Consider the following 14,152-nt stretch of genomic DNA (forward strand, 5'->3'; position numbering starts at 1 on the left):
ATCCAGAGAGAAGACTATGAGGATTGAATGTGATCACAACATAGTAATTTCCCCTTTGTTGTTATCGTTTGCTTGCTTGTTTTTTTCTTTCTCATTTTTTTTTCTTTTTGATCTGATGCTTCTTGTGCAGCATGATAAATGTGGAAATGTTTACAACAGAATATGTTTAAGTTATATTGGATTACTTACCGCCTAGGGGAGGGAGTGGGGGAAGAAAAATTTGGAATACAAGGTTTTGCAAGGGTGAATTTTGAAAACTATTTTTGCTCGCATTTAAAAAAAAAGTAGTACCTCTACTTTCAGCTTATCCGTGGTTGTGGAACTCTTATGGCTAGGAATATCACCAAAATCACTGTTCAATTCAGTATCAAAGGATTTCTGCTCTTCCTCCTATAGGGGTATAAGGAGAATACAAAACGTCAATAATAATAACCACAAACTGAAATAAAGAGGGATTCCAGTGGTCACACATTTACTTTGAAATCCACAAATGAACATCATAGATGTTCTACTTTATTTTCATTTTTAAAATTTTTGTTAAAAATTTCCTACATATATTATTCGGCACTAGGAGTGAAGGTAAATGGACTTGAGTTTGACACTCTTCTTTCTAGACTACAAACATTTAATTCAGATGAAAACACTTGAGAGAGAAGATGAAGAGGAAAGGGAGAGGGGGAAAGGAGGAGGATGGAAAGAGGAGGAGGACTAAAAGGAGAAGAAGAGGAGGAGGAGAAAAGGGGAGAGGTAGAGGGAAGAGAGAGAGGGAGGAAAAAAGGAGAGGGGAAGGAGAGAGAGGAGAGGGAGAGAGCACCTATGATATAATCAGGAATTCTCCAATGCAGGATCAGGGACCTGGAAAAGGATCTCTGAACTCAATCTAGTCTAACATCCCTCATTTCATAAAGAGGGAGCTGCCTGAAGTTCAGGGACAGCCTGAAGTCCAGGGAACTAAGATAACTTTTCCAAGGTCACACAGCTATTAAGTGATCTGGGTAAGGTTTGAACCAGGTCTTCTGACCCCAGAAGTTCTTTCCATTTTGCCATGTTGTGAATTAAAGGAGATTAAAGGGGTTTATCCAGAGGTTCTTAAGGCTGCTATGCTTGTTGTTGCTTTAATTTGAAGACACTGATTATGGACTATTTGAGATAGACATTGATGAACAAAAAGGGGGAAATGAGAGGAAATGAAATGCTACAGAAGATTTTGCAAAAACAACAGTACCTCTAATTTATCCAAATCCATGCTCCCGGAATGCTCATGGTCATAATCAGCAAGTTCATCATTCAATTCATTATCAAGGGCTTCCGAGCTCTTTGAAAAGAGAATATAAAAAGACAATAACATTAACAAACTCAAATATTGAGGGATTCATCTGGCTACACATTTATTCAGAAAACCACAAATAAACATCATAGCTTGGAAGAAAGTAGTCTAGGAAAAAAATGTGTCAAACTCAAGCCCATTGGCCTTCATTCCCAGTAGAGTTTAAAATATAAATGGGAATTCTGAATAAGATATCATATCCAAGATATTTAAGGAACCAATTAAAATTTATCAAATTCCATCCCTCAATAGATAAATGGAACAAAATATATGGACAGGCAGTTTTTCAACTGAAAATCCAAGTTATCAATGACCATGTGAATAAATGCTTTTTGTTGTCAATAAATAGAGAAATGCAGATTAAACTAACTTAGAGATTCTACCTCATGCCCATAGACAAACATGACAAAGGAGGAAAATGACAAATGTTGGAAGAGCTGTGGGGAAACAGGCATACTAATATACTGTTGGTAGAGCTGAGAACTGGTTCAGCCATTCTGGAGAACAATGTGGAACCATTCCCAGAATGTTGAATTATCCATATCTTTTGATCCAGCTATATCACTTCTAGTCCTATTCCCTAAAGAGATCAAAGAAGATATCCAAAAATATTTGGATGTAATAGCCAAAAATTGAAAATTAAGGGACTGTTCTACTGAAGAATAGCTAAGCACATTTTAGTGTATGAATACAATACTCTTTATATTTTGTTATAATGTTACATATAATATTTTATTACATAAAATATAAATTTTTATTATTATACTATAAGAAATTATGAAATGGATAGCTTTGGATGAAACTAAGAAGACTTCTATGAACTCATATAGAATGAAGTGACCAGAACTAGGAGAATCAGTTATAAAATAATAATGTTGGGGCAGCTAGATGGTGCTATAGTGGATAGAGCACTGGCCCTGGATTCAGGAGAACCTAAATTCAAATCTGACCTCAGTCAAGTGACATTTACTAGTTGTGTGATCCTGAGCGAGTCACTTAACCCCAATTGTCTCAAAAAGAGAGAGAAAAAAAATAATATTATGGGAGAAAACAACTTTGAAAGACATTAAAATTGTGATCAATGCAATGTTAAACCATATGCTCAGAAGACTGAAGATGAAACTCATCAATCATCTGTGAGTGATGATAAAATTAAAATACAGAGACAAACAGACATTTTCAGAAATGGCAATGTGGATATATGTTTTACTGGACTGTGGATATTTATACTGAGGGTTATGTTTGCTCTCTTTAATCTCTCTGTCTCTGCCTCTTTGTCTCCCTCTTCCATCTCCCAACCAAGTTTTTCTCTCCTTCCTTCCCTCCTCCTCACCCTCCTTCCCTCCCTCCCTCTTTTTCTCACTCTGTTTCTCTCTCTGTCTCCCTCTCTCCTTCCTTTTTCTTCTATTGTTCAGTGGGGGGAATGGGAAGGACAGATTATAAAAGTACATACAAATAAATGGAGATGATATGGAAACAAAAGATAACCATAAAAATTACTTTAAAAAGAAAAAAAGAAGATGTGCAACAAATTAAAAATGGAAGCTTTAGAGCAAGTTATTGTATCGTCACTTCATTTATATCCTTGGTAAAAAAAAAACTGATTCTGTCTTCATTTGTGCAATTGTCAAGGTTTGAATCAGTTGAAGGGATTTTGGTACCAGTACTGAATACCATAAACATTAACATCAATACTTAGTACAATTGAACCAGAATGCAATCAGCAAGGAAAATATCCTATGATTTAGTAAAGCACTTTCCCCAATGAAGAGTCATCCACTGGAGACCAAAGGATGTCTGAAGTAGTTTATTCTGATATTTCTCTATACTTGGCACTTTCTATACTTAGCCTCATATTAAATTATTATTTAACATTTATTTGTTATTAATTGTATTTAGTTATTATTATTGTATTAAATTGTATTTAGTATAAATATATAAATTGCATTTTATATATATAATATGTGTGTGTATATATAGGTAATGAGAGAAAAAACACTGATGTACAAAAATGAATAATGAAACTTGGGATTAAAGACAAACATAGTCCTTGACAATAAATTATTTTGAAAACTATTGGTTTTAGTGGCTTTGGCCATGAGCAGTAAATCAAAATGATTTGACATTGATAATGACTTCCATCTTATAATATGATTTATAAAGATTATTGGTAGAAACAGAAAATAGGAATATGGAGGTAGAAGAGCAAATACTAAAACAAAATTAAAAGAGTAATAATGGAAAAATTCATTTATTTAAAAGCAAACAAATTTAATTTCTTACTCTGGGCTTTTCTTTCTTTTAAACTTCCTTCACTGGCCTCTTTGGTCCATTTAAAATATTTTAACATCCTTTTTTGGCCCCCACTATTTCTAAGTCCCCTCTCTTTCTACCATGTCCTTCCACCAAAATAAAACAAAGCAACAAGAACTAAAAACAACCCACAAAATAAAAAAAAACCGTTGTGACAAAGAGGCATAGCAGTGTCCCTTCCCCAAAATGTATGTCTTTTCTTGCATCCTGAATCCTGAGTATTTCTACAAGAAGGGGAACATGCTATATTGCAGGTCCTTTGGAAACATAGTTGGTCATTAAGTCTTTAAAATTATTAAAGGAAAAAAATTTTAAAGACACTCTGTGTCAGTTCATGTTACCCAGTACCTTCTAGAGTAATATCTTTCAGAATTTTTTTGTATTACAATAAAATTATTTTAAGTTTAAATAAAATAATCTGTTTAGTTATTCTCCCAAATTTGGGGTTCCTCTTAGATTCTAGTTCTTTGGTTTTCTCACTTCTCTTTTTCCATTTTACTCCTACTTTGAGGTTCAGGAATTTTGTTTTGCTTGAAATTATTCCTTATTCTCTCTTTAAATGTTCACTTATCTTCCTTCTTGTTCTTCATGTTCACTTATTTCTCTGTTGAATTTGATGAATATTTGTATCTATCTTTAATTCTTTGTTTTGGATAACAATGAGGCTCCACTGATGTCTTCTCTGATTCTTTTTTTTTGTTCTCTATCTCAATTATGAGACATAATAGAATACACTTTCTTTCTTCTTTCTTCATTAGTATATTCCTTTCTCTTTTCCTTCCATTTCCCCCTCCAACCTCCCAGAACAAAGTCCGTCCATTGCTAGAGTCTCCGACTTTCTTATTTAATTTTCTTAATATCTTTTGACTATATTAAAGTTCTGAAGGGACACCTGTTTCTTCATGCCCTAAGGAGATACTTCATCACACAATCCACAGCTGTTTTGTTTACATTTTAAAATTTGTATTCAAGTCTGACATTTTCCTCAGAAATCCTTGAAAGTACTCTGTTCCATTCCTTCCCCTCAATCTATTCAGCTTTCCAGGGGAGTTGTTCTTGTGTATAAGACTGTATCTATTGGCATTTAGAATATTATATTCCAAGACCTCTTTTTGTTTATGGTAGAAGTTCTCAGATTTGGGGTGTCCTAAGCTTCCCCAGTAGTTGTATTACTTTTTCTGGTGGCTTTAAATATTTTTTCTTCAATGCTTTTGAATTTTGTCTATGACATTCTTGCTACTCTTTTATTAGGATTTCTTTCAAGAGATGATAGATTTTTACAATCTTCACATAATTATGTGGAAATTTAAGGTTTGCAAAAGTTAAGTTAATTTGTCTAGCAAATGTTAAGTGTCTTAGGCTGGAAATGAATTCAGGTCTTCCTGACTCCAGGTCCCATTTTATATCCACTGCAGCAACTAGTCCTAATAGAACTGAAAAGTTTATATTTATGATTTCTTGAAATATAGTGAGTGCTCAGGGTTTTTTATAAATCTGATTTTACTCTGTCCAATGAGCTTTCCTTGACTTGTTTCTCAAATTAATTTTGAAGACCCTAGATTACTTCAATTTTTTATTTTCCTTTTAATTTTTGACTTTTGTCCTAATATTTCAATTTTCTCTGGCACTTATTTTCTTTTTACTCTATTTTAGTTTTCAGGTTTTCTAATATCGAAGTAATATCATTTGCTTTCCTAAGCTATTTATTCTTTCTCCAACTCTCTTCTTTGTGGATTTTAATTCCATTTTAAAATTTTCTTCCTTTATTTCTTCTCTATATTCATATAGTCTTTGTGTATGCGTGTGTGTGTGAGAGACAGAGAGAGAGAAAGACAGAGAGAGACAGAGACAGAGACAGAGAGACAGAGAGAGATAGAAACATTTCCCCTTTGAATCTCTTCCTGCAGTTGTTATAGTTATTTTTGGCTTCTTGGGGGTAAGGGAAGAGATGGTAATCTCTAGATTTGTGAAAATTTTAAAAATTGGTTTGTGATTTCCTTTGGCTTACTCATACCTTCAGCTTTAGTTCCTTAAGTGGAATTCTGGGTTCTGCTTATTTTCAACCTGAGTTCTGCCTTCCAGGATTGGACCTTCCTGGATATTTGAGGTTTGGAAAATTAGATCTTTATGGTCTTCTGTGGAATCTCAAGACAAAGTATTAGGTCCCTTGGAGGCCCAGTGCTTTTAGGTTCCAGCAAGTCGGCAGTGCAATGCTATGGTATGGTAATCCATGATACTCTCTGGGAGTTCTAAACTCCTCATCCTAAGCTTGAGAGGAGCCTCCATACTGGATGCAGTCAGACATAAGCTACATGTATCTCTGACCCATGTTTGCTTATAGCAGGAACATGCTGGCTTGTTTGTTTCTTCACTGACTTTGTGGTTGTCCCTTTCCTTAGCGCCTGTGGGCTTCTGGTTGAAATTTCTCTTTTTCTGCCATTTCTTCATTGGAAGATTCTCACTGTGATTTCCTGATCAATAATGGGTTTGGAGGGAATTTCAGGGTTTTGCTGGAATAGGGATGTGAGACTTGAATAGTTTGCACTTTCCTTGTGATATAGACAATAAAATTTTCATATGATGTTATAATGAAAATATTGAAAATAATGAAGTATTGAAAATATATTACTGGGTGGTGTACTGGATAGAGCAGCAGTCCTGAAGTCAGGAGGACCTGAGTTCAAATCTGACCTCAGACATTTAACATTTCCTGGCTGTATGACCATGGGCAAGTCACTTAACCCAGTAAAAAAAAAAAAAAGAATTAAAAAAACTGAGACTTTGAATTGCTGGTACGTGTCAGATCTCCTCCATATCTAGAGTTTTTTCCACAATATATGATATGATCAATTTAACATTTATTTAGCTCATACTGTAAGAAAAGTTATGTATTAGATCCAGTAAAAATAGGACACTGAGTCTGCCCTCAAAGAATGTGAAATCTAGAAGTTATGATACTGAATATCACTTTACTGTTTTTTTTTTTTTAATTTTTAAGAGGAGGTGATTTAGTTAAAAAGTAAGAAGGATAACTTTGGGCATGGAGGATGAGAGAGTTCTTGAATTCTTGAATATTTTTGCAGTTAATGTAAAAGGTAAAAAAAGATCCCGAGGTAAAAGACAAAAAAAAAAAAAAAAACCCTAAGCAAAACCCACCTCCCAAACAAACAAACAACCCTCTCCTCTCAAGACTTGGGACTGTAGAAGATGAATTTTTTTTTCCTTTTCTAGTGACCTTAAATATAGAATTTGAGTTTCAGTACTGAAGTTAAGAAAATGTAAATTCAAAACCTTCCTCAGATACTTATTAGCTATGTGATTTTGAAGAAATCACTTACTCTCTTGAAGCCTACTTTTCTTCCCTTGGAAAATGGGAATAATACCACCTATGTCACAGGATTATTGGGAGGAACAAATCAAGTGATATATGTAAAGCATTTGGAAAACCTATATAGATGTTAGTTGTTGTTGATATTATTTTTCGATGGAGGAAAATGAATTACTCTCCTAGCCCTCTCCTCCAAAGTCAGGGAGACTCAGTTTCAAGGAGAATAATATTTAGATTGGTGCAGATAAAACAAAAATGATTAACAGGAAATTGAAAGCCAAGAGATATGAGGAAATGGTAAATGAGAACTCAGCTGCCCTCAACATCCCATAGCATTGAAAGAATTTGTGGACATGATTGTTGAGACATTATTGGGGTTCTCTGAATGACTGTGAGCATAGAATAACAGTGAAAGGACTTAATAAACAGACAAAGACAATTGGGGTTAAATGACTTGCTCAGGGTCACACAGCTATTAAATGCTAAGTGTTCAAGATCACATTTGAACTCAGGTACTCCTGACTTCAGGACCAATACTCTATCCACTGCACCATCTCGCTGTCCCAATTTTCCTGATTTTCAAAAGAAGACCAATATCAATTTTTTAACTATAGAGCAGTAAGTTTATCTAAGTGTGTCTGAAAAATTCCAGAGTGCAATATCAAAAGAATGACTTAAGCAATTAGAAAGGGAAGCAATAATCACTAATAGATAGCAGAGGCCCATTAAAAACAAGCTATGTCCAGACTACCCAGTGTCCTTGCTTCTGTAGGCAGGTCATATAGAGAACTGGTCATAAAACCAAACTCCTAATTTTTTAAAAATATTATTTATTATCTAGACCTACTTTTCTCTTTTTGACTTGATTTTTTTTTGCACCCAAATTTAAGAATTTGACTATATAATCATGAAACATGATCTTAATACAACTGGTCAAATATTCAAGAGTGTAAATAAATCTTTTTTTTCATTTTGATATCCAATAGATTAATTACCTCTTCTGACTTTCTGTCATCTTTAATCTATGTTTTTATCCAATTCACTGATAAAAATTTTACATATCGAGGGTCAAACATAGATCTCTAGACATTCTACAAGGGACTTCTGTACAAAACAAAAAAGAACCATCTATGGGGTCTTTGTGTTTGGCTATTCAACCAATTGTCTGCTGATATCTGCTCATATCTCTTCCTTCTTTGAAGTAGTTAGCTTGTGCAATGGATAGAACTCCAGGCCTGGAATCAAGAAAACTTGAGTTTGAATCTGGCCTCAGACACTTGTTTGTTGTATAATCTTAGGCAAATTATATAACATTGATTTGACTCAGTTTCCTTTTTTGTAAAATGGGGAATATAATCTTATAGCAGGCTTTCATGACAATGAAATGAGATAATAATTGTAAAGCACTTAGTACAGTGTTGAACATATTGAAAGACATAAATATTAGGTATTGCAATCATTATCTTGTCAAGAATATGAATGATTTTGTCAAATGATTCTCTCATCAAGATAAATTATCCATAATATTTCCTTGATTAATTATTGCAATAACTGTGTAAAAAAAGAAATATGACTATCTGTGTGAGACATTTGTGATGAAATCATATGAGCTCTATGTATTTTTGTAATGCTCACTAATCAACTTTTTAACAATATATTTTTTGAAAAGAATCAAGTTAAAAGTCATTGATCTATAATTCACAGAATTTACTTTTTCTTTTTGAAAAGTGAAACATTTGCTCCTTTATTGTTCTGAAGTTTGAACCTTATTCCTCCACAATTTTAAAAAAGATAACTGATAGTAGCTCAACAATCAACTTTACCTCTTCTTTCTGTACCTTGGGATATGGTTCATTTAGACCTGCTGATTTGAATTCTAATTGAAATTCAAGAGCACATTTATCATCACTAATTTTCTTTGGTTGTAACTTCCTATTAGTCATTTTCTTCTGTTATATAGCACACCAATTAATTCTTTTTGGTAGAAAAATGGAAATAAAATAGCTTAAAGCTTCTAATTTCTGTCATGCTTTATCCTTATCTTCTCTCCACTAAGCAGTGAGTCTATCCTTTTTGGGGGGGATTCTACTCTTTACCACAAATATGTCATTTGAGTCTGTACTCTTATTTCCTAAGGCCTTGAAACCATAATTGTAGGACCTAAGGAGAGTTACAATGGTTTCATTATCAATTTCTTATAATCTATTCCACCTGGATTCATAAGACTTCATGAAGAAGTGATGGTAAAAATTGAGAATGTAGATTACAATTGTGTCCTATGCAGTAGATCACAAGTTGTTATAATTTCTAATGTTTTTTGAGACATCTCTAGGTAAAATGCTTTTAAAATTTATGATATGGCTTGGACTTGTTAGTTTGAGTGATATATATTATCCATACCTGGGATACATGCATTGAGCTAATCCTAGGAGATTTAAGTAGTGAGTTTCCAGGATTTTTGCAAATTCCTGGTTTTTATCTGTCCAATGTCTTTCCTTGACCTGTTTTTCAACTGTTTAAAAAAAAAAACCCTGAGATATCTTACATCTTCTATTTTTTTCTTCCAATATTTCTTTTCTATTGTCGCTTCATTTCTTTTTACTCTATTTTAGTTTTTAGTGTTTCTAATAGTTAGGAAATTATCACTTCTTTTAAATGATTATTCTTCTAAATCTTTTCTCCAGAGCTTTTCTTTCATTCTTTGAAAAGATCTCTTGCTTCATTTTTTTCTAGGTATTTATAGTAGTCTTTGCAGTTGTTATAGTTATTTTTGGCTTGGATTTCTAGATTTCCATGATTTTTTTTAACTCACACTTAGTTACAGTACATTTTAACTCACTGGGGTCTTTTTCAATTTACTCATTACTTTGGCTTTATTTCCTTAGTGTAATACTAGTTTTTTTCCAGTCTCAAACTGGGTCCCCTAGGTTTTTGTGCTGGTTTCTATCTTCCATGGTTGGACCTCTTTGATATCTGAAGTTTAGAACACTAATCTAAACTAGACGCTAAAAATTTAGGTATTTCATGAAATTTCAGATATCTGGATACCTGGAGTCCTGAGACACTTAGGTTGTATCAGTATGAGCAGTGATGTACTATAGTGGTCCATGATTCTTCCCAGGGCTTCTAAGGTCCTCACTCTGGAGACCACCTTGGAGTTTTCTTGGGGAAATTTCATTCTTGCTGCATCTACACCTGGGCTATATGTGACCCTGACCCATATTTGGCTATATAGGGAGGTAGGGAGGATGCTAGTTTGTTTGCCTAACTTTATAGTTGTGCCCCTTTCCTATTGCTTGTGGGCTTTTGGCTGAAATTTTGTTTTTCTTAATTTCTGCAGTGGAACACACAACTTATTCTTGAGTCTCACGGGAGTTTTTGATCTTTCAAAAATCTGGAATTTCAAGTTTTTGCTGAAGCAGAAATGTGAGATCTCGGTGGCTTGCAATTTTCTTGTGAAATAGGCAGTAAAATTTTCATAGCTATGTCATAATGAAAAATATTAACTATCATAATAAAAAATTTCAGTGTTAAAGAGTCTGAATGCCTTATTCAGGGTCAAATGTTTAGTACATGTCAGATCTCCTCCATATCCAGAGCTCTTTCTACCATATGACCAATTTGATATGTATTTGGCGTTTATTACAAGCAATGTTATGTTTTAGGTATTAGATCCACATAAAGATTAATAGAACATTGAGTCTGCCCACAAAGAGCTTGCAGTTCAGAAGTTACAATAGGAGGTATCACTTTTAGTTTGTTTGTTTGTTTTAAGAAAAGGGGATTATTTAGTTATATAGGTGTGAAAAATGATCAATCAATGGATGGGTCTTTGAGTCAGGAACTTTTGCAATAAATGTGGGAGGTAAGAAAAGAGATTGAGATTTAAGATGAAACAAGAGTCTGAAGGAGATGGATTTTTCTTTCCTTTCCTAGTGATCTTAAACATAGAATTTGAAGTTGAGTAATCATTTCAGTCATCTAAATGAAGTTGTGGCTCTGATTTATTTTAATTTTAAATGGAGGTGAAGAGGGAATTCAAGGAATAGATAGGATTGCTGCTTAGGATTCTAAGTGATATAGAAGATACAGTGTCAGACTTGAAATCAAGAAGACCTGATTTCCTACCTCAGATACTTACTAGCTGTGTGATCCAGAGGAAGTCATTTAGCATCTCTCGGATTAAGCTTCATCAATAAAATGGGTATAATTGTAGCACTTACATCAGAGGGTTGTTGGAAGAAACAAATCAATGAGACTGTATCTATTTGTCTACACATAATCATATGTATAACTCCTCTCTCTTTTTTAATGTTAGCATTCAATAGAACAGTTATTCTTCTATCTTTGTGGCATCTTCAGATTTGATTAGCATACCATTAATGCTTTATGCAAATGAATGATAAGAATACTACACATCACAGTCAAACATAAATCTATGGGCACTCTCTAAGGATCTCTGTAAAATATCCCATAGAAAAAGGTATGAGTTCTTTGGTTTGGTCATTTACCCAATTGTCTATTGACTAGCTAACATCTCCCTTATTTTGTTGTAAGACATATCATGAGATACTCTGTCAATTGATTCACTCAAATCAAGTTAAAGTATCCATAATATTTCCTTGATTTATTCATCCAATTACTATTAAGAAAAAAAAGAAAATTAGAAAAACCTGTCTGGGACTTTTTGTTTGTAAATGTTCCCTAACCAACTCTTTATTTTATTTTATTTTTTGCTAAGGCCATTTTCCAGTTTTATTCAGGCGGGAATTAAGTAACTTGCCCAGGGTCACACAGCTAGGAAGGTGTTAAGTGTCTGAGACCAGATTTGATCTTAGATCCTCCTGACTTCAGGGCTGGTGCTCTATCCATTGTACTACCTAGCTGCCCCTAATCAACCCTATATTGATAGGTTTTAGAATTTTAATAGGAATCAAATTCAAGATTATTGGCCTTTAATTCACAAACTTCCTTCCATATTTAAAAAAAAATTGAGATTTTTCTCTTCTTTGGTGTGTACAATCAGACCAGCTAGTGGTGCAGTGAAATAAAAGTACTGAACTGGAGTCAGAAAGACCAGAAAGACCAGAGTTCAAGTCTGAACTCAAAATGCTTGTTAGCCGGGTGATCCTGGGCAAGTCACTTAACTCCCACCTGAATAAAACTGGAAAATGGCAGTATCTTTGCCAAGGAAACCCATGGGCAGGTGATCCATGGGGTCATTAAGAGTTGGACATGACTGAATGATTGAACAACAAGGATGTATCTCCACAATTTTTCAAAAGAATTGATAGCAGCTCAATGATCACATCCATCTCTTCTTTCTGTGATCCTGAGATATGTTCTATTTAGATCTGCTGACTTAAAATATTGAAATTGAAATTGAAAGTCAAGAGCACAATTTTCATATTTTCTTAGATTTCAATTTCTTTTTAGCCATTTTTTCTGTTATTGATAATACTCCAATATTTTGGGGAAGGAGAAAAGTGAAACAGTGAGTTGAATGTTTCTGACTTCTGTCACATTTTATCCTTGTTTTTTTCCCCATCCTAAGCAATTATTCTATTCCTTCTATGATTCCACTCTTTTTCTGTCAATATTGCCTGTTGCTCTGGAGCTATAGTTCTGTATTCCAAGGATAGTTACAGCAACTCCATTATCAATTCCTTATAGAGCTATTCCATCTGGACTCACAGGACTTCATGCAGAAGAGGTGGTAAAAATGGAGAATGTGGATTGTGATACTGTCCCAGATAATTGATAGAAAGTTAGCATCTATCTTTAATGATGGGTATCTGGGTAATATGCTTTCAAAGCCTATGCCTAATGACTAAACACCAATGTCTTTAAACCCTTGGTTTGAGTGAAATGCCTGGGATACACCCAGATAATGCTTTGTTGAGTAACATATATACTGTTTGTTTATGTATCTTGTTTTATTTTAATTTTAACATCACTAAAGATTAGTTTCCTGGAAGGTGAGAAAAAAACCACTCATTGTTTTAAAGAGCTAATTCTTGTATTTATACTTTATATGTACAAGTTTTGGACTTGCCCAAGCTTATCTCTGCAAGGAATTATAAAGAGAATCCAATGGAGAAATGTAACCTAAAGCCCCAAACCCATTAGTATTTGACTCTGCCTATTGAGGGGAGATCAATTCTCCTTATATACTGGGAAATGGGGCAGAGTTTTATAAAGTATGATAGACTTCAGTTTCCTCAGGGTTTTTTTTTTTTTTTTGAGTTTTTTTTAATTCACTAGACGCTATATGGGTATTTTTAGTTTTTAGCTCTACTTCAGGTTCTGGGAAGTAGCCAGCATGAGAGGAGTTGACAGCCTCCATCATGTCTCAGTTTCCAACTTGCTACATCAGAGCTTCCTCTTGGCTAAGATCTGGGACTCTTGGTTGAGTTGCGTTACCTTGGCTCCCAGTAGAAGAGCTTCTTCAATCTCTATTATCTGTTACATATTCTTCCATGTTAACTCTCTCTGATTTCTGTTTGATTATCAAACTGGCTCGTGTCACCCTTGACTCTCTCATACCCTATAACAAGCAGTTGTGATTTAAACTTTGCAATGTCTCTCAAATATGTCCTCTTCTAGCCTCTGGCCTTGACATTACCTAATGTAGGACCTCATCTTTTCATACTCAGACTATTTCAATAACTTCTGGGGGCTAAGGGGAAGAATGATCTTCCTGCCTCAAGTCTTTCCCCCTCCAATCCATCCTCCATTCAACCATCAAAGTGATTTTCCTAAAGTGCAGGACCAATCACATCAAACTCTTCCTCCAGAACCCCATTCAATAAACTTTAGTGCTTCCCTATTTCCTCTAAGAGCAATTATAAAATGCTTGATTAAGCATTCAGAGCCCTTCATTACCTGGCCCATCTTACCTTCCCAGTTTTCTTACAACTGACTCCCCAGCACATACTCTTCAGTCCAATGACACTGGCCTCCTGGTTGTTCCACACATCTGGGCATTTTCTCTGGCTGTTCTCCACACGTGGAATACTTTCTACTCTTTATTCTAATTCTAGACCTCTCTGGCTTCCTTTTTGTCCCAACTAAAATACCACCTCTTAGGGAAAGCCTTCCTCAATATTTCTTAATTGCAGTGTATTCTCTTATTAATCATTTTCTATTTTTCACATATATATACACATATATGACATATTTGT

The 14,152-nt window shown here is 34.3% G+C and overlaps 1 protein-coding gene across 8 annotated transcripts in view; it reads right to left on the reverse strand.

Annotated features, from left to right (window-relative positions):
• DGKG (diacylglycerol kinase gamma) overlaps window positions 1–14,152 on the reverse strand; it is a 257,067-nt gene that overhangs the window by 144,269 nt on the left and 98,646 nt on the right. For all 8 annotated transcript variants that reach the window (XM_052000062.1, XM_052000065.1, XM_052000064.1 and 5 more), the window contains 2 exons: window positions 1,226–1,315; window positions 292–390 (listed from right to left, as the gene is read on the reverse strand). In XM_052000062.1, the coding sequence (XP_051856022.1) occupies window positions 292–390; window positions 1,226–1,315 (189 nt within the window). The remainder of the gene's footprint in view (window positions 1–291; window positions 391–1,225; window positions 1,316–14,152) is intronic.

This window comes from Antechinus flavipes, chromosome 4 (genome assembly GCF_016432865.1).
Source record: "Antechinus flavipes isolate AdamAnt ecotype Samford, QLD, Australia chromosome 4, AdamAnt_v2, whole genome shotgun sequence".
NCBI classification, from domain to species: Eukaryota; Metazoa; Chordata; class Mammalia; order Dasyuromorphia; family Dasyuridae; genus Antechinus; species Antechinus flavipes.